Source organism: Antechinus flavipes, chromosome 1, assembly GCF_016432865.1.
Source record: "Antechinus flavipes isolate AdamAnt ecotype Samford, QLD, Australia chromosome 1, AdamAnt_v2, whole genome shotgun sequence".
Lineage (NCBI taxonomy): Eukaryota > Metazoa > Chordata > Mammalia > Dasyuromorphia > Dasyuridae > Antechinus > Antechinus flavipes.
The window spans coordinates 699,376,354-699,397,383 of record NC_067398.1 but is presented as its reverse complement, the minus strand read 5'-3'; the positions used below and the strand labels follow the sequence as shown (position 1 = coordinate 699,397,383).

The 21,030-nt window shown below is 37.9% G+C and overlaps 2 protein-coding genes and 1 pseudogene across 2 annotated transcripts; 1 reads left to right on the top strand and 2 right to left on the bottom strand.

The window, feature by feature from the left end:
• The first annotated feature begins 207 nt into the window (after positions 1-207).
• On the top strand, positions 208-2,054 carry LOC127543700 (probable ATP-dependent RNA helicase DDX41). Its single transcript, XM_051969955.1, is given in 2 exon segments — positions 208-400; positions 403-2,054. Coding segments are annotated over 2 exon segments (1,845 nt in total).
• A 10,684-nt stretch (positions 2,055-12,738) lies between these two features.
• Positions 12,739-14,481, bottom strand: LOC127548578 (cyclin-K-like). The gene has a single exon (XM_051976030.1). The coding sequence runs from the start codon at positions 14,479-14,481 to the stop codon at positions 12,739-12,741; it is 1,743 nt and encodes a 580-aa protein (XP_051831990.1).
• A 991-nt stretch (positions 14,482-15,472) lies between these two features.
• Positions 15,473-21,029, bottom strand: LOC127548568 (cyclin-K-like; annotated as a pseudogene).
• Position 21,030: the final 1 nt, after the last annotated feature.

The following is a 21,030-nucleotide window of genomic DNA, read 5'->3' as shown; positions in this document are numbered from 1 at the left end:
CACTGTAGGGAAGTGAGCTCCATATCATTTGGTGGAGCTTTATAAATGCCCTGGTGACAAAAGAAAGTCTTTCCTTTTCCAGGCAGGATTACTTAAGGCAGGTGCATCACAGTGGAAATTTTTAACAAAAGGTGATCCACTGGAGAAGGGAAAAGCAAAGGACTCCAGCATCTTTATCAAGAAAAGAACGATAAGGATCCTCAAGATATGGAAAAGCTGGAAACAGAGAGGAAGAGACCTGGAGAGGAGGAAGATGACACAGCTGGGGGCCTGTCAGAGGAAGAGGACTATGTGCCTTATGTGCTCGTAAAGAAGAGAAAGCAGCAAAAGCTACAAAAGTTGCTGTCGAAGCGATGGAGGGGAGAGGCTGAGGAGGAGCGGAAAGACAGTGGCAGTAGTCCCGAGGAGATGAAGGCGACATTCCCCTGGGCCCCCAGTCCAGTATCAGCCTTCTGGACCAGCACCAGCTCCTGAAGAAGAAGGCAAATGCCCGCAAAGAGTCTGCTAAGGAGAAGCAGCTGAAAGAAGAAGAGAAGATCTTGGAGAGTGTGGCAGAAGGACGAGCTCTCATGTCAGTGAAGGAGATGGCCAGAGGAATCACCTACAAGGATCCCATCAAGACCAGCTGGAAGGCCCCTGGGTATGTGTTGAGCATGTCTGCAGCCAGGCATGAGCGTGTTCGCAAGAAGTACCAGATCTTGGTGGAAGGAGAGGGGATACCACCCCCCCTCAAAAGCTTCAAGGAAATGAAGTTTCCTGTGGCCATTCTGAGGGGCCTGAAGAAGAAAGGAATTCACCATCCCACTCCCATCCAGATCCAGGGCATCCCTGCCATCCTCTCCGGCCGCGACATGATCGGCATTGCTTTCACTGGCTCTGGCAAGACATTAGTGTTCACTCTGCCCCTAATCATGTTTTGCCTGGAGCAGGAGACAATATTACCATTCTCCAAGAGGGAGGGGCCCTATGGGCTCATTATCTGCCCTTCTCGAGAGCTGGCCCGCCAGACCCATGGTGTCTTAGACTATTACTGTCAGCTGCTGCAGGAAGACAACTACCCCTCCTTGCGCTGTGCCCTCTGCTTTGGGGGCACGTCAGTCAAGGAGCAGATGGAAACTATCCGGTATGGGGTGCACGTGATGGTGGCCACCCCTGGGCGTCTCATGGATCTCCTACAGAAAAAAATGGTGAATCTGGACATTTGCCGCTACCTGGCCCTGGACGAAGCTGACCGAATGATAGACATGGGCTTCGAGGGAGACATCAGAACCATCTTCTCCTACTTCAAGGGCCAGAGACAGACACTGCTCTTCAGTGCTACCATGCCCCAGAAGATCCAAAACTTTGCTAAGAGTGCTCTGGTAAAGCCTGTCATCGTCAATGTGGGCCGGGCAGGGGCTGCCAGTCTGGATGTCATCCAGGAAGTGGAATATGTGAAGGAAGAGGTCAAGATGATGTACCTGCTAGAGTGAATGCAAAAGACACCCCCACCAGTGCTGATTTTTGCAGAGAAGAAGGCGGATGTGGATGCCATCCATGAATACTTGCTTCTCAAAGGTGTGGAGGCTGTAGCCATCCATGGAGACAGAGATCAAGCAGAACGGAGCAAAGCCATCGAGACATTCCGCGATGGCAAGAAAGATGTCTTAGTGGCCACTGATGTGGCCTCCAAGGGCCTGGACTTTCCAGCCATTCAGCACGTCATCAACTATGATATGCCTGTGGAAATTGAGAATTACGTTCATCGGATTGGTCGGACAGGCCGCTCTGGGAACACGGGCATGGCCACCACCTTTATCAACAAGGCCTGTGATGAGTCAGTACTCTTGGATCTCAAAGCCCTCCTCCTTGAAGCCAAACAGAAGGTGCCTCACATGCTGCAGGTCCTGCACCAAGGAGATGAATTGGACATTGGAGGAGAGAGAGGCTGCACCTTCTGTGGGGGTCTGGGCCATCGCATCACTGACTGCCCCAAGCTGGAGGCCATGAAGACCAAACAAGTCAGCAACATTGGGAGGAAGGACTACCTGGTCCAAGGCTCCATGGATTTCTGAGCCAGAACTGAACTGCAGGAAGAAGACCAGGTCTCCCCAGCCTTTCTTTTCTGTTTTTTTTTCTTTTTACTTATTCTGTTTTTTGAAATAAAATAAATTTAAAAAAATAAAAAAGTTTTGGATCTCACGTGTCTATGATGTTTTAAGGACTGCACAGCATCTTTTTCAAAATAATCCTTTGATAGAACAGTGGAGGGAATGTTAGCTTTGCAAAGGCTCCTCACTTCTTTATATTCAGCATATTTTCCTTTTTCCATATCACAATTATATTTCATCACCTATCAATATTTGTGTAGTCATTTCCTAATTGGTGGGTATCTACTTTGATTCCAGTTATTTGCTCCCACCAACAGCAGGCTGGTATAAAAAAGATTGCAATAATGACATACTAAAAAGAGGTGACATTAGATATGAACCCCTAGTTTGGAAGCTGTTCACTACACTACTGATGAAGAACAGGCAACAATTGCAAATAGCTCCATGTGGCTGGGAAGTGGGTAGATAACATTAAAAAGGAAACTCAACTCACGTGTGTCTAGTGATGAAAGGAAGGTCCAATACTGTAATCAATATTGCTTAGGAACTTGGTATGGAAGCTCTAGGAACCAGAGTAAACTAGATGTATTCAAACAGAAGGTGGATAGATTAAACTTTGTTATCTTTGAGGTTAGTGAATTTAATTGGATAAGCAGGGGTGAGTTTAACTGAGATGATAATCAGTATGCTGTAATGATGTAATTGCAATAAGGTATATAATAATACCTATTATATAATAATACCTATGTAATTGCAATAAGGTATATAATAATATATAATACAATAAGGTAATTGCAATAAGGACTAACAAGGACTGGAAGATAGACATTGCATCTTTGACCTTCTTCATAGTGGTTCTCCTGCCTCCTGCATTAAGATGAGACTGACAGAGGAAACTGGGACAGACTATGACAGGTGCAGATTGTTAAAGGGACAATAAAGATTTTGGATTTTATGCCTGACTATTCTCGTGGTGATTTTTCTGCTGAGGCCAAGGCCCAGAAAGCTTGCCAGAACATTACAAATTCTCTCTCTCTTTTTTAAAAAACTTTCTTTCAAAGTTCAAAAACTTTTCTTCATACCCTAAGAATGTGACCAGTTTCTTGGCCAAACTCACTTATTTGGCAGCTTCATGTTTCCATGCCCTTGTTTGGAGTTCAGTAACTTCTAAACACCAAAAACAAAACAAACAAAAACTCCAAAACATCTGAATTTCATATCATTCTTATTTCATCCATTCACCCAATCACGATCTCATTTTTATTTCAGAAAACTTCCTCAAACATTTTCTCAATACTCTGCTAGGGGTCCTCAAACTTTTTAAATAGGGGGCCAGCTCACTGTGTCGGACTGTAGTAAAAACAAAAACTTTGTTTTGTGGGCCTTTAAATAAAGAAACTTCATAGCCCTGGGTGAAGGGGATAATCATCCTCAGCTGCTGCATCTGGCCTGCGTGCTGTAGTTTGAGGACCCCTGTAACTTAAACCATATACTATTGTGTTAATATTCTACATTTGGTTTAGTCCTTCCCTACCTGGTGGGAATCTAATGTATTTCTATTTTTTCATTCACTCTTGGACAAAGATATTTATTTCTAATTCAGACTACTTCCATCCTTTCATCCCAAGCAAAAAGGGTTCTATCTCTGCTCAGATCTAGCTGAATGGAACACAATGGGATAGATTTCACCTTAGATTAAATTCTTTTTAATTAGGTGGAACAACAACTTCAAGATTTCAATACAAATAGCACCTCAGAGCAAACTTGGAAAGGATGAAATAATTTAAAGTCAGGATAAAGCAGTTCTCCACATAAAACAACCTTGGAAAAATTTAGGAAAAACCCTAATTCCCAGATTCGTGGGGATTTAAAAAAATCTTTTTTGTTGTTTTATTCTTTTTTCCAATTACACACATACTTTTCAAAAAATACACATTTTTATGAATCATATTAGGAGAGAAAAATCAGAAGAAAAGGGAAAAACCATGAAAGAAAAAAAAAGTGAACGTGGCTTCTCTTGTTTTACATTCATTCTCCATACTTCTCTCTCTGGATGCAGAAGGTGTCATCTATCCAAACTGTATTGGGATTGCCTTGTATCACTGAACTGCCGAGAAGAGCCAAGTCTTTCACAGATGATCAGGACATGTTCTTGTTGTTACTGTGTACACTGTATTCATAGTTCTATTCATTTTGCCCAGCATCAGTTCTTTGTAAATCTTTCCAGGTCTTTCCAGGCCTTTATAAATTCAGCTTATTCGTCATTTGTATTAGAACAATTTCTTTCCTATAACATTACTTTCATATAACATAATTTATTCAGCCATTCCTCAGCTGATGGCTTTTACTCACTTTCCTTTCTTTGACACCAGAAAAAGAGCTGCTGCAAACCCAGGATGATGCTTTGAACTGATTGAAGTTCAAATACTTCTGGAACAGAGCGTAAAAAGAGTCAAAAAAAAAATAAGCCTCAGGGGAAGCTTTGTAGGCATCAGTTTAGACTCCAGCAAGTTTTGCCTGAAGGACAAAGTTGGCTTTGGAAAGATGACCATGGAAAATGGCAGGTTGAACCTTGTCAAGATGAGATGACCAGATTTGATCCCTGACTGTGGCTGGTGGTGAGGAGGGGTGATTTCATGCTGGGCAGTATGGTCAAAAAGAAAGTTGCTGGTGGTGGTCACTCTCTGAATCCCTGATTTGGGTTGCAAGGTAGAGGGGTGAGCTGAAGCTTGCAGCCTCTAGAGACCGGAGGGAACAATAGAATTGGCAGTGCTCATGGTTTGTGGCTCAGGAGATGAAAACAACAGCACAAAAAACCTGGATTAGGCCTGAGATATCCCCAACACCTCAGGACTAAAGGCTAACTTTAATACAAATTCCATAAACAGGAAATTTGCTGCTGCTGCTGCTACTACTACTACTGATGATGAAAAAGAAGACTAAGAATCCAACCATAGATTACACCTATGGTTACAAAGAAGATCTGGATTCAAATTCAGAAGAAGATGGTGAAATTAAAATAGTTACTTTGATGCCTTCTGAGAAGATGGCAGAGCTCCAGATTCCCCATGAATAGACAGAAAATTAGAATAAATTGAATATAAAGAAGCAAAAATAAAGGGGTAAAGTAGTGGCCTTCCTAGGACAAAATGAAAGGACTTCAGAAAAGACAGAAATTTCAAGGACTGAGACTTAGACAGAGTGAAGGATAAACACCTCTAGACTGACTCTTTCACGAGTCTACAAACACAACAAATCAAGCCCTGGGGCAGCTCTATCAGCAGGCAGACTAATCCTCCTGAAATTTCCTCTCAACTTTCTCCTCACTCTAAGCTTCAAGGAAATTTCACCTCAGAAACTTTCATCTCACAAACTTGTACCTCTTGAACTCTGATCTAAAGAGTAGCAGACAGCTGAGTGGGAGAAGATTGAAGGACTTCCCTGACTTTCCTGATGCCAGCTTTAGCAATGCTGACTAGAAGCGATCTGGAGTCGTTGGCTGAGCACCAATCACATGCCAGGTGACTTCAGTTTCATAGAGAAACTGAAGAAGCATTTTCAGGATATTGTGGCTGGGGCCTTAATTGTGGCTAATGGGAAAAGAGAAGTCCCTGAGATTGAGCTCCTGAACATAATTCAGAAAGAAAAATCTGAGGTCTATATTAACCATATTCGGGATTAAAACTTAATTATAACAATAAATTGCTAAGAAATAAAATAAAAACAAAATTGAGCAAGCAAAGGAAAAATAAGCCTAGATAAACCATGAAGACCAGGGTTTATATTCAGAGGAAGATAGATTTAAAAAAAGAACACTCCTACCACAAAGACTAATGTGAAATCATCAAAACCAAAAAAACAAACAAAAAACAAACAAACAAACAAACAAAACAAAAAACAAAAACAAAAACAAAAACAAAAGCAAAAACAAACCAAACCAAACCAAAACAAAACAACAACAACAACAACAAAAAAAATCAAAACAACTGAGAAGAACTGAAAAAAGGAACTTAGAAATCAAAATAGGGAGGTGAAGGGGGGTGGGGGTGGGACTAAAAGCCATCTAAAAAACTTGTGAAAAGAAAGCTGCCCAATTGGGAAAAGAGATACAAAAATGTAGAAACAAAATTAAATCCTTGAAAATTAAAACTGGGCAAGTGGAACTGAATGATATTTTAAAACACCAAGAGATAATAAAACTAGGAAAAATAGAAGAGTACCTGAAAAATCTTCTTAGAAAAAATAAAGGATGAGGAAAACAGATTGAGGAGAGAATATAAAATTTTTGGAAATTTTGAAAGTAATGATTTAAAAATCTGGATACAATTTTACAGGAAATTATTAAAGAAAATTTCCCTGAAGTTGAAGAACAAGTGTATAAAATTTTAAAAATGGGAGGGAAAAAAAACCTACTGTTCATTACCTAAAAGAGATTCCAGGAAGAAAACTTACAGGAATGTCTTAGCCAAATTTCAAAACTCCCCAAGTAGAAAAATTGGCAAGCAACAAGAAAGGAAAACAATTTAAATATTGAAGAAATAATCAGGATTTCAGAAGACCCAGCCGCTACTACACTAAAAGACTGTAGATCCTGTATCATTATATTTTGAAGAGAAAAAGACTGGGGTTGTGTACAAAAATAACTTCCATAGCAAAGTTGAGTATGATTCTGAATAATAATTTTAAAAGGACATTTGATGAATTGAAAGACTTTTAGATGTTTGTGACAAAAAGACTAGAACTCAATGGAAATATTGTTATACAGGATCCAGAAGAAATATGAGGAAAATATTAAAAATTATTATAACAAGGCAGTCTTTAAGGTAAATCTGTTTTCTTCATATGTAGAAAAATACTAGCAAATTCTTAAAACAGTCATCATTAACGTAGTTTGAAAGAGAGATTGGGGCTGAGTTTGTATGTTGCAGTGAGTCTAAAAAACAAAATTAGGTAAGAAAAATTAAAAAGGAACAATTCTACAGATTGGATGTGAAAGGAAGAATTAATACAGAAGAAATAAGCTGATAGAGGGCTGATCATAGTAAAACCTTATTCTCATCAGATTTGGATTAAAAAAGAAATAACATGAATATCTCAAAGAGCACAGAATACTTCTGAACTTGTAGAGCTTAGCTTTGGGTAAAGTATAGGAGGGTAAGGGGAAAATAAGCCTGAGAAGGGAAATTGTAAATAAAAGTAAGATGGAAGGAAATGAAGAAATAGTAATGATTACTTTGAATGTGAATAGGATATAAAACAGAAATATATTGCAGAATGGATTAAAAATGAGAGTCCAGGAATATGCTGTTTACAAGAAAGACAGTTAAGAATGAGAGAAGCACAGAGTTAAAATGGAAGATTGGCAGTTAGAGCCAAGATGGCAAAGGCAAGGATTTCCCTGAGCTATTGCCCACACCCCTTCAAGATAATGACTCTAAGCAAATACGAAAGCTCCAGAATCCACAAGAAGATAGAGGGAAATTTTTTTCCAGCCCAAGATAACTTAAAAGTTTGACAGGTTTAGCAAGTTGTCTTTGTTTAATGGATACTGAATAAAGTGATTTTAATTTATCAATTTAAAAAAGATGAGGGGTGGGGAGACTTGGCATGAAAGGTTGGTTGCACCAGAGTAAGAATGGTCGCTACCCTAGCGACCAGGTCTCAGGAAAACAGGAGCAGCCATCAAGGTCACCTAATCGTTGTAAGAAGTGGTGATTTTCAGACCTCTCAACCTATAGGTCATCAGGAATGCACAATCCAATGAGAGTGGAGCACAGACAGTCAAGCTCCCAAGAGTAAAAGTTATTATGTTTCAGCTTATGTGGATTAGTATTTATGATCTCAGACAAATTCATGGATAAAATAGATTTATTTATAAGTGATAAACAAGGAAATAGCATTTTGATTTTTTAAAAATACTTCGAATCAATGCTACTGAACCCATATGCACCAAACTCTATAGAACATTTCAAAAGAAAAAAGAAGATCCCATCCTGGGATCAGAAGGACCTGAATTCAAAGAATCTAAACTGCTTAGATTGACAGGGAAAAATGATATTTTTTTCTTTTTTTTAAAAGTTTTTGATTTTTAAAACATATGTACAATTTTACACAATAACCCTTGAAAAACCTTATCTTCCAATTTTTCCCTCCTTTCCCCTATTACCTTCCCTAAATGTCTTGTAATCCAATATATATTGGATATACATTTGCAATTCTTCTATGCATATTTCCCCTATTATATAATGCTGCAAGAGAAAAAATAAATCACAAATAAAAAAAGAAAAAAGAAAAAATACAAGCAAGCAACAACAAAGAGTAAAGACACTATGTTGTGATCCATACTCTGTCCCCACAGTCTCTCGTTGGGTTGAGAGGGAGAGCCCTCTTCATCACAAGAACATTGAAACTGATCAGAATCATCTATTTGTTGAAAAGAGCCATATTCATCAGAATCAATATGTTCTCCTTCTTGCTGTGTACAATGATCTGCTAGTTCTGCTCAATTCAGCCTTGGTTCATGCGAATCTTTCCAGGCTTCTCTGAAATCATCTTGCTGATGGTTTTTTAGAGAACAATAATATTCCGTTACATCCATATATCATAACTCATTCAGCCATTCCCCAATTGATGGGCAGTTTCTTGTCTCTATATAAAGGGCTGCTGCCACAAACATTGTTGCATATGTGGTTCCATTCCCTTCCATGTGATCTCTTTGGGATACAATCCCAGTAGAAACACTGCTGGATCAAAGGGCATATGCAGTTTGATAGTGCTTTGGGCATAGTTTCAAATTGCTCTCCAGCATGGTTCAATCAGTTCACAACTCCATCAACAATGTATTAGTGTCCTAGTTTTCCCACATTCTATCCAGCATTTTTCAGCTTTTTCTGTCATCTCAGCCAATCTGAGAGGTGTGTAGTGGTACCTCAGAGTTGTCTTAATTTTCATTTCTCTGATCAATAGTGATTTAGAGCACCTTTTCATATGACTAAGATGGTTCCAATTTATTCACCTGAAAACTGTTCATTCCTCTGACCATTTATCAATTGGAGAATGGCTTCAGTTCTTATAAATTTGAGTCAATTCTCTATATATTTTAGAAATGAGGCCTTTATCAGAATCCTTGAAAGTAAACATTGTTTTCCAGTTTGTTGCTTCCATTTTAATCTTGTCTACATTCGTTATGTTCATACAGAAACTTTTAAAACTCAATATAATCAAAATGATCTATTTTGTATTCAGTAACATACTCCAGTTCTTTTTTTGCCACAAATTCCTTCCTTCTCCAAAGTTCTGAGAGGTAAAACTATCCTTTGTTCTTCTAATTTACTTATAATATCATTCATATCATTTACATATAATATCTAATTTACTTGTAATATCATTCATATCAGTCTATTTAATGAACCTTATATACCGTGTATACTGTGTAAGGTGTGAGTAAATACCTAGTTTCTGCCATAGTGATTTCCAATTTTCCCACAGTTTTTGTCAAATAGTAGCTTCTTATGCCAGAAGCTGGGATTTGTCAAATACTAAATGCTTGTAGTCATTGACTATTTTGTTCTGTGAATCTAACCTATTGTAATGATCAACTACTCTCTTTTTTAGCCAGTACAAAATGGTTTTGCTGATCACTGCCTTCTAATATAGTTTTGGGTCTGGTATAGCTAGGTCACCTTTATTAGCATTTTTGTCATGATTTCCCTTGAAATTCTTGATCTTTTCTTCTTCCAGGTGAACAAAAAAACGAATATTAAAATAAGCCTATTTTATACAAAGGAATCATAAATGAGCTTCCTAAGGGGGAAAAAAAAGAATGAAGACCAGATCGATTTGTAAGCAAATTCTCCAAAAATTTAAAGATCAGCTAATTCCAATATAGAGTAAATTGAAGAACGAGTACTACCAAATGTTCTAATGAAACAAATATGATGCTAACATATAAAGAGAGAACACAAATACAGAAAGAAAATTATAAACAAATTTCATTAATGTATATGGATGCAACAATTGTAAAGAAAATACTAGCCTGGAGACTACAAGACTATATCAGAGATTATAGATAATCACTAAATTGGATTATACCAAGAATGGTATAACATAAAAAATTTCATTAATATAATTATAGCATGTTTTTGATACAAATAAAGTGAGACTTAACTACTTGAAGAAATAGTGATTGTTTGAAGATGGGCAGAAGCAATTAGAAAATGAAAATTCTACTTAAAGTACTTATTCAATGCTATCATAATTGAACTACCAAAAACCATTTTCTTTAATTAGAAAAGGTAGTAATAAAATTCATTAGGAAGAACAAAAGGTCAAGAATATCAAAGGTATTCATTAAAAAAATGTTAAAGACATTTTAGTAGTACCAATTTTATAGAAAGTTTGTTGGATAAAGGTATCCTATCTCAAATGGAGAATTTTGTCAAATGTATGCAATTATGAGGAATTTTCAGTGAAAAGGATGTGTTTCCATGAAATAAAAAGGTCCAATCTACTTCTAGTCATAAGAAATGCTTTTCAGTTTGGAACTGTGCTCAAAAAAAAAAAATCAAACTATACATACCATTTGATCTAACAGTGTTTTTTTTTTAATTGGGGTCATATCTCTAAGAGATCTTAAAAGAAGGAAAGGGACCCTCATATGGAAAAATATTTGTGGCAGCCCTTTTCGAATTGGAAATTAAATGGATGCCCATCAGTTGGAGAATGGCTGGATAATTATGTTATATGAATTTTACGGAGTATGATTGTGCTGTAAGAAACGATCAGCAGGATAATTTCAAAGAGACCTGCAGAGACCTATATGAGCAGAATCAGGACATCATTGTACATGGCAACATCAATATTATACAACAATCAAATCTTAGGAGATGATTGATGCCAGGTCCAATGATCTTGTGATAAAGAGAGCCATCTACACCCAGAGAGAGGACTGTGGGAACTGACTGTGAATCACAACATAATATTCTTACTCATTTTGTTGTTCGCTTGCATTTTGTTTTCTTACTTTTTTTTTAATTTGATCTGATTTTTCTTGTGCAGCAAGAGAATTGTATAAATATGTTTATATATATATCAGATTTAACAGATATTTTAACATGATTAAGATATACTGGATTGCTTGCCATCTACGGGAGGGGATAGGGAAAAGGAAGAGAAAATCTGAAACAAAAGGCTATGCAAGGGTCAATGTTGTCAAACTATTCATGCATGTTTTGAAAATAAAAGGCCTTTTTCAAAATAAGAAATGCTCTAAATCATTTTTAATCAGAGAGATGCAAATTAAAAGTAATTAAAACATAAAAAAATCACACCTATTAGATTGGTTAAAATGATAAAAAGAGGAAATGACAATTGTTAGAGGTGATGTGGGAAAATTGGGGCACTAAAACACTGTTGATAGAACTGTGAACTCATTCAAGCATTTTATAGAACCATCTGCCCAAAGAATTATAAAAGTGTATTTACTCTTTGACTCCAGAGTAAGACTTTTAGTTGTGTTTCCCAGAGTAATCAGGGGAGAAGGAAAAGGACTAATATATATTTTAATAATTTAATAATGTAACTAATCTAATCTAATAATCGAATCTATATTTTAATAATATATATTCTAAAATATTTATTGCAACTCTGTGGCGGTAAAGAATTGTAAATTGAGGGGATGTCCTTCAGTTGTGGAATGGTTAAACAAGTTGTGGTATATGATTGTGATGGAAAGCACTGCAAGAAATAAACATGTTAATTTTAGAAAACCAAAGAAAGGCATATGAAATAATGAATTGTGAAGTGAGCAGAAATCAAAGAATGTTGTATACAGTAACATCAATATTGTTCAAAGAATAATTATGAACAATCAGGTTATTTCAACTATCATAAATACTCAGCTCAATTATAAAGGACCTATGAAGTAAGGTGCTATCTACCTCCAAAGAAAAAAACCTGATAAATAGAAGTAAGCAAAACATGGTTGGAAAAATTGATTTATTAAATGTCATCCCAGAAGAAAATTTACAGGAATTTCTAAGTATATATAAATTATTTTTATTTTCCATTATTTTCCAAGTTCTTGTTTACATTTCCTTGTTTCTCCTCCCCTACTTCTTCTACCACCACCACCCCCAATAGCAGAAAATTCAACAAGGCCAGCCTTATCCAAAACAATTTTATAATCAAAGGACTGAAAACAATAGTTAAACCACGAAAGTATGAGGATATGTACCAATAGAGTGTTAGTGAATGGAAAATGCAATTTTGACTTTAGATGATACTGGATTATTTAGAACTGACTTTTAAGGAAAAGTAGACACTGATGTCTACAAGGAAAGGTGTTCTTCACAAATAATTATTGAGCCAATAGGGTTGTTTTGTATATTCATTGGTAGAAAGTAATCTACTGCAGCAACAAGTGCCTTTAAATTCATCAAATGTGTCAAGTTTGATTATAATTATCTTTGTAATAGTTATACAAGAAGCCACACTCTTGAAGGTTCACTAGAGTTCAAGTTCACAATTCTACTCACTTTATGCACTGCAGATATGTAGTACATGGCACCCTGATGTTCAACTATTTTAATGTTTAAACAAAATTTCAATGTAGGTGATTTTTTTAATGAAAAAAATTGAATGAGGGATGTTATTTCATCCAAGTTGAATGATTTAATCCTTGTGAAATAGACATGCCAGGTGAGAAGATGGGATGTGGCACTGGAGGTTGTCCATCTTGGGGCACAAATGGAAGAGGGTAACTAGGAGGTGGCATTGAAAGTCCTGGATAAGAATAGGAAGGATCAGCATGAGCTGGAGGCAATTGTGGAGGGTGAAAGTTAAAGTTATATGCTGGTGGGGGGACATTTGCAGATGTTGGTGTAGGAATTATGGGTGGTGGAAAGGATGATGCTAGGGCAGGTGGGACAAGTGATGGAGGGTTAAGAGGATGTATGTGTGGAGGGTATGGCAAATGAGTGGCTTGTCCATATTCTGGGGGCAGAACCCCATGGAATGGTCTGTCTGTGTTCCTCATGAATTGCATATTTTCATAACCTTCTGATATGTAGGAATTTGTATTTGACATTGTAGTGAAGTGGCTAAAAGGTGGTAGTGAGGGATGGTGAGGAAGAGGAGGTGGTTGATATACAGGGGCAGAATAACTTTGAGGAGCAATCTGGACGTTTGGTAGCTCTCCAATCTCCATTGTGCTGGTCTGCTTTCTCTCTCCTATTGAAACTGCATCTGTGAGCACTGGTTGACATTGTGGAGGTCGATGTCCAGGTAATCTTGATGGATGTATGGTCTGAATTTGGGAGATTTTAGATGGTGATGACTCCGCTGCCTTGTTATCTTCCCTGGAAGAAACAGCGAGTGATTGCTTAACTTTCCTGGGAGAGTTAGGCTGAAGAGATGGTTTCTTAGATTGTTGTGCTTGCTGCTGTTCACTGCTGAGTCTCTTTCTTTTGGGGCTGCCACCATTTAGAATTTTGAGAATGCTGGAACTGTTGTCACAGCACTGGAGTGAGGGCACTTGAGGCCTTGACTGAAGAGACTCTGGTTGCTGCAATTGATGAGGAATATGGAGAGCTCTCTGCTGGTGTTCTTGTGAATAGAGATCCAGGATCTGAAGGCAAATATCTTCTAATACCTCATCAGATACATCTGGAACAAACTGTTCCCACCATCTCTTGTACAATGGGTTTGATGTCCATTCCTGTATTTTAAATTTGCATAAGTGACCTGCCAAGTACATCACTGAGACTGCTATGATATCGGGTTTCCACTGTAATGATAATGTAGTACACAAGCTGTCATTTACAAATGTCCATGCCATTTGAACTAACTTTTGGATTTGGTTTTTATCACCTTTGAGTTGTGTGGTATATTTTACCAGGAATTTGTAGGGATGTTCCACTTGAAAATCAAACTTAATGCTCTCTAATAATTCCAGCTCCAAAGTAAAAATTTCTTCCTTAGGGTCACTTCCAAATTGCATAAACTGGCTGTCATTTAATAAGCTGCGAGCTGTTTTGAGAATATCAATACATCTTTTAGGAGTTTCTTCTACTTTCCCTGCCAAAAAAAGAGCACACGCTCCTGTCACATATCTTGGGAATTTCTTAAACGAACGAAACATGTAGAAACGCTGAAAAAACATTACTCCTGTAGCCACCGTGAAGTAGGGCAGTCTCAAAGATATTCCTACATCAAAGATGAACCTGGCACCCTCTCGTCGGTATTGGGCTTCAATAGCTGGATCCAGGCCCTCTAACAGGGAAGGTGTCTTAGATAAATTTTTTTTATCCCAATACCAGCATGGTTTTCTGTAGTCCAGAGTTTGGTTTGCCAAAGTTTCTGAAGAACTGGAAGTTTCTTCATTCCCCATCATTTCTTGAAGTCAACTTGTTCTTAATGAAAACTTTTCCTGAGTAAGTTAGGATCTTCCACCTGACCAAGTCCTCCTTAGCAACTCCTCTTACCGCAGTCTGCAGCGATTTTATACATGGGGTGCCAGAAAGCCTGGAACAAAAAAAATCGGTACAATTCAATATTATTAATTTAATCAGATGTATTTCTACATTGTCTTATCCAAGAATATGTTATCATGTGTAGTTGATATGAAGATAGTTTGTCCAAATTTGTTGGAAGCTGCTTCCTTAGAATAAGCTGATCCTTAATGTGAGGAGACGGATAAACTTCTCAGCCCTTTGTGCGAAGCTCGATCTTCCACTTGGGAATTTCTCTAATTCATAAACCTCCCCATTCTAACATGGTGCGAAGCTAGTTCTTCCCAGTTGTGAATCCCTCAATCCTAGTTAAGCCTGGATTGTAAAATATGTCCCAGGTATGCTTTCCTCTCTCTCTCTCCTTCTTTCCCTGTTTTCTTCTCGCTCGTTCCCTTCTGTTTTCTTATTCTCCCTCCTTACCTCTTTCCTTCTGCACCACGAGATGCTTGCAGAAGTCTCGGCCTGGGCCCTGAGGGAAGATCGTTGGAGAACGCCCTTCTCAGCTCCTAAGAAAGGTTCAGTGGAGAAAGCGATGCGATGCGATGCGATGCGATGCGATGCGATGCGATGCGATGCGATGCGATGCGATGCGATGCGATGCGATGCGATGCGATGCGATGCGATGCGATGCGATGCGATGCGATGCTCTTCAACAGCGCGGCCTGAGACCTTCCTTAGCAACTGGAAACCTCACCTGATTGCTGCTTATTTAAAGAGGCTATGAATTAACACCTGGTTCTAGGAGGGTACGAGTTAACGCCTTGTTCCAAGCGGCTAAGACTTAACACCTTCTGGAGAAGAACTTGGGAACCTTAACCAGAGAAATTCTAAATGGAAAGGTTTCCTCTGCGCAGATTGCTAGACGCAACTTGTCTAAGATTCTCCTTTGTAAGTCAAGCCATCCCAAACTTTGAGGAAAGGAGCGCAAATTCGTGGGTTGCTGCTACTGGTGTGGATGAGCTCAGTTGATTTCTGTTAAAGGAGAAAAGATTCTGAAAGAAGAGTAATGACAAAATTTCCTAAACCTATAAATTTCATGAATCTATTTGAGCTTTTCATGAATCAGGAAAGAGTTAACATTTTAAATCCAACTTTGTTGTCCCAGAGGCCAAGCAGTTCTCAATATCCATTTGAATATATTTTACAAACTTCAGTTTGGGATCCAGTTACATCGGAATTTACAAACTTTAGTATTCAAGATTTTTTCCCATTTAAAATGTCAGTCTGAATTCTCAGATGAAGAAATTGAAAGTATTTCTAGCCATATGAAAAGATGCTCCAAGTCATTATTAATCAGAGAAATACAAATTAAGACACCTCTGAGATACCACTACACATCTGTCAGATTGGCTAGAATAACAGGGAAAGATAATGGGGACCGTTGAAGGGGATGTGGGAAAACAGGGACACTGATACATTCTTTTTTTTTTCCCCATAAAATAAAGAAAAACTTTAATAATAAAAAAATAAAACAGTAACGTGGGAACATGTATTACCCAAAACTATCAGTATGTGATTTTTAAAGATATACTCTTTTCCAGTGAGTCTTTAATCTCAGTGAGCTCACATCACAATGAGGACAACAACATTTAAATAATTATGTACATGCCACATATATACAGAATAGATGGAAGATAATTTTATAGGAGAGGCAGAAATGGTGATGTGGGGGTGGGAGGGAAAATTTGCAAAGAGCTTTTTTTTTTAAATAACTTTTTATTGATAGAACTCATGCCAGGGTAATTTTTTACAACATTGTTCCTTGCATTCACTTCTGTTCCGATTTTTCCCCTCCCTCCCTCCACCCCCTCCCCCAGATGGCAAGCAATCCTTTACATGTTGAATAGGTTATAGTATATCCTGGACAGAATATATGTGTGCAGAACCGAACAATTTTCTTGTTGCACAGGGAGAATTGAATTCAGAAGGTAGAAATAACCCGGGAAGAAAAACAAAAATGCAAGCAGTTTATATTCATCTCCCAGTGTTCTTTCTTTGGGTGTAGCTGCTTCTGCCCATCTTTGATCAATTGAAACTGAATTAGCTCTCTTTATCGAAGAGATCCACTTCCTCAGAATACATCCTCACACAGTATCATTGTTGAGGTATATAATGATCTCCTGGCTCTGCTCATTTCACTTAGCATCAGTTCATGTAAGTCTCGCCAGTCCTCCTGGAGAGCAATTTGGAACTAGGCTCAAAAAATTATCAAGCTGTGCATACCCTTTGATCTAGCAGTGTTACTACTGGGCTCTTATCCCAAAGAGATTTTAAAGAAAGGAAAAAAGACCTGTATGTTCAAGAATATTTGTGGCAGTCCTCTTTGTAGTGGCCAGAAACTGGAAACTGAATGGATGCCCATCAATTGGAGAATGGCTGAATAAATTGTGGTATATGAATATCATGGAATATTATTGTTCAGTAAGTAATGACCAACAGAATGATTTCAGAAAGGCCTGAAGAGACTTAGATGAACTGATGCTGAGTGAAATGAGCAGGACCAAAAGATCATTATATATTTCAACAATAATACTATATGGTGATCAATTCTGATGGACGTGGCCATCTTCAGCAATGAGATGAACCAAATCAGTTCCAATGGAGCAGTAATGAACTGAACCAGCTATGCCCAGCAAAAGATCTCTGGGAGATGACTAAGAACCATTACATAGAATTCCCAATCCCTCTATTTTTGTCTGCCTGCAATTTTGATTTTCTTCACAGGCTAATTGTACACAATTACAGAGTCCAATTCTTTTTGTAAAGCAAAATAAATGTTTGGACATGCATACTTATTTTGTATTTAATTTGTACTTTTACATATTTAACATGTATTCGTCAACTTGCCATCTGGGGGAGTGGGTGGAGGGAGGGAGGGGAAAATTGGAACAGAAGTGAGTGCAAGGGATACTGTTGTAAAAAATTACCCAGGTATAGGCTCTGTAAATAAAAACTTATAATTATTAAAAAAATAAAGTAAAATAAATTAATTTTAAAAAGTCATTCCAGAATTATAATAATCCCAGAATCCTAGAATAATTTAATAACATTCACAATATCATGAATTTCAATGCCTGGAACAAAGTTTTTTTTTTTTTTTTTTTTTTTTTTTTTAAATGGTTTTATTCAGGGAAGTAACTGACTCAGGGAGTATCATTTGTGACCAAAATGGAATTTTGCAGAATGATGTTACATTTGCATTTCTAAAAGATAACAAGATTACAGGAATTTGTAAGTGTATATATAAACATACATTATTTTCCAAGTTCTTATTTACATTTCCTTCTTTCTCCTAACCTCCCCCTTTCAAAAAAGACATCAAAAAACAGCAGCAAATTTAACAAGGTCAGCTTGTCCAAAACAATTTTAAAATTAAAAGACTGAAAATAATAGTTAAACCATGAAAGTATGATGTCATGTACCACTGGAACATGTTACTGCATGGAAAATGAAATTTTGACTTTAAATGATACTGGATTATTTAGAATTTATTTTTTAGTAAAAGTAGGCATTGATTTCTAAAAGGAAATGGGTTCTTTACATGTAATTATTGAGCCAATATGGTTGGTTTGTATATTCATTGGTAGAAAGCAATTCGGTGCAGAAACAAGTGCCTTTAAATTCATCAAATATGTAAAGATTGATTATAATTGTCTTTGCAATAGTTATACAAGAAGCCAATACCCAGGAAGATTCACTAGAGCTCAAGTTCACAATTCTACTCACTTTGTGCACTACAACTATGTAGTATTATACAAGGTATCCTGATATTCAACTCTTTTAATGTTTAAACAAAACTTCACTGTAGGTGACTTTTAAAACGTGAAAAAAAAGTTTTTGATTTAAAAAGAAAAGGAATGAGGGGTGTTATTTCAGCCAAGTTGAATGACTTAATTATTTTACCATAGACATACCAAGTAGGGAGATGGGATGTGGGAGGTTGTCCATCTTGGGGAACAAATGGAGGAGGATAACTAAGAGGTGCATGCAAAGCCTTAGACAAGAATAGGAAGGATTTTCATGAGCTGGAGGCAAGTGTGAAGGGTGAAAATAAAAGTTGTATGCTAGTGAGGGGAAATATACGCATGTGGGTGTAGGAATTATGGGTAGTAGAAATGACGTAAGGGGAGGAGGTGGAAAAAATGAAAGAGAATTAGGAGGATGTAAGTAGGGTATAGCAAATGGATGGGTTTTCTATATGCTGGGGCCAGAAGACCATAGAGGGGTCTGTCTTTGTTCATAATGGACCGCATATTTTTATAACCTTCTCCTGACACATAGGAACTTGTAATTGATATCTCAATGAGGTTGCTTGAAGGTGGTAATGGAGGATGGTGAGGAAGAAAAGGTGGCTGATACACAGGGGCAGAGGAATCTGGACTTTTGGAAGATCTCCAACCTCCAATCTGCTCTTCTACTCTCCCTCTCTTATTGAAACTGCACTTGTGAGCAGTGGCTTACATTCCAGAGGTGGATGTAAAGGTAATGTTGATGCGTGTATGGTCTCAATTTGGGAAATTTTAGATGGTGATGATTCTGCTGCCTTGTAATCTTACTTGGAAGAAACAACCAGTAACAGTTTAACCTTCCTAGGAGGGTTAGGCTGAAGAGATGGCTTCTTAGATTGTTGTGCTTGCTGCTGTTGCTGCTGCTGTTCACTGCTGGGTCTCTTTCTTTTGGGGTTGCCACCGTTCAGAATTTTGAGAATGCTGGGACTGTTGTCACAGCACTGAAGTGAGGGCACTTGAGGCCTTGACTGAAGAGACTCTGGTTGCTGCAATTGATGAGGTATCTGGAGAGCTCTCTGCTGGTGTTTTTGTGAATGGAGATCCAGGATCTGATGGCAAATATTTTCTAACACATCATCAGATACATCTGGGACAAACTGTTGCCACCATCTCCTGTACGATGGTTTTGATGTCCATTCCTTTATTTCATATTTGCATAAATATCCTACCAAGTACATCACTGAGACTACTATGATATTAGATTCCCGCTGTAATGATAATGTACTACACAAACTGTCATTTACAAATGTCCTTGCCATTTGCACTAACTTTTGAATTTGGTTTTTATCACCTTTGAATTGTTTGGCATATTTTAAGAGGAATTTGTAGGGATGTTCCACTTGGAAATCAATGGTCTGTAATAAGACACGCTCCAAAGCCATAATTTCTTCCTTTGGATCGTCTCCAAATTGACCAAAGTGTGCTTCATTTAATAAGCTGCGAGCTGTTTTGAGAATATTTTTTACATCTTTTTGGAGTTTCTTCTACTTTCCCTCTCAAAAAAAGAGCACACACTCCCGTCACATAACTTGGGAATTGCTTGAATGAATGAAACATGTAGAAACAGGGAAAATAAATTATTCCGGTAGCCACCGTAACATAGTGTAGTCCCAAATGTATTCCTACATCGAAGATGAACCTGGCACCCTTTCAGCGATACTTGGATTCAGTAGTTGGATCCAGGCCATCTAATCGTGAAGGTGTCTTAGATAAAACTTATTTATGCCAGAACCAGCATGGTTTTCTGTAGTCCAAACTTTGGTTTGCCAAATTTCTGAAGAACTGGAAGTTTCTTCATTCCCATTCATTTCTTGAAATTAATTTGTTCTTAAATTTGTTTTCCTGAGTTAGAATCCTTCCACCTCACCAAGCAACACCTCTCAATGCTGACTCCTCTCCTCTCTATTAATAATTAATTATGTTTTAATTAATATGATATAATATAATAAAATATGCATGACAATATTTTCTTCTCCATCCAGAGTCATTTCTTCTGCTAATTTCAAGAGAAACAGTTTTGCATCCATTCTAGCTGACACATATCATCCCATTCTGCCGCTTCCAAGGACTGGGCTGGTCCTCTCTTTTTTCCCCCATTAACAGAGGTCTACCTGAACTCAGCCATATCACTAGCAGCAACCCACAAATTTTTGCTCCCTTCCTCAAAGCTTGGGATTGTCTGACTTATAAAGGAGAAACTCAGTCAATTTGCCTCGAGCAATCTGGGCTAAGGAAACTTTTCCATTTAGAATTTCTCTGGGTAAAATTCCCAGGCTCTTCTCAAGAAAGTGGTAACTCTTCCCGGAATCAAACCAGGCGTTAACTCGTAGGCTCCTAGAACCAGGCGTTAACTCGTAGGCTCTTAGAAGCAGGCGTTAATTCATAGCCTCCTATTACCAGGTGTTAACTCGTATCCTCTTTAAATAACCAGCAACAAGGCTGGGTCTCTCATAGCTGGGGAAGATCCTAGGCAGTTGTAGTGAAGTGAGGAGAGTAGTGGAGCTCTAACTATCGAACTTCTCCACTGATCCTCCCTTTGGAGCGGAGAGGCGCTCTCCCCACCGACCCTCCCTCAGGACTAGAGCGGAGAGGAGCTCTCCCCACAGAACTTCCTTCACCAACTGCACACACCTTCCCGCCATC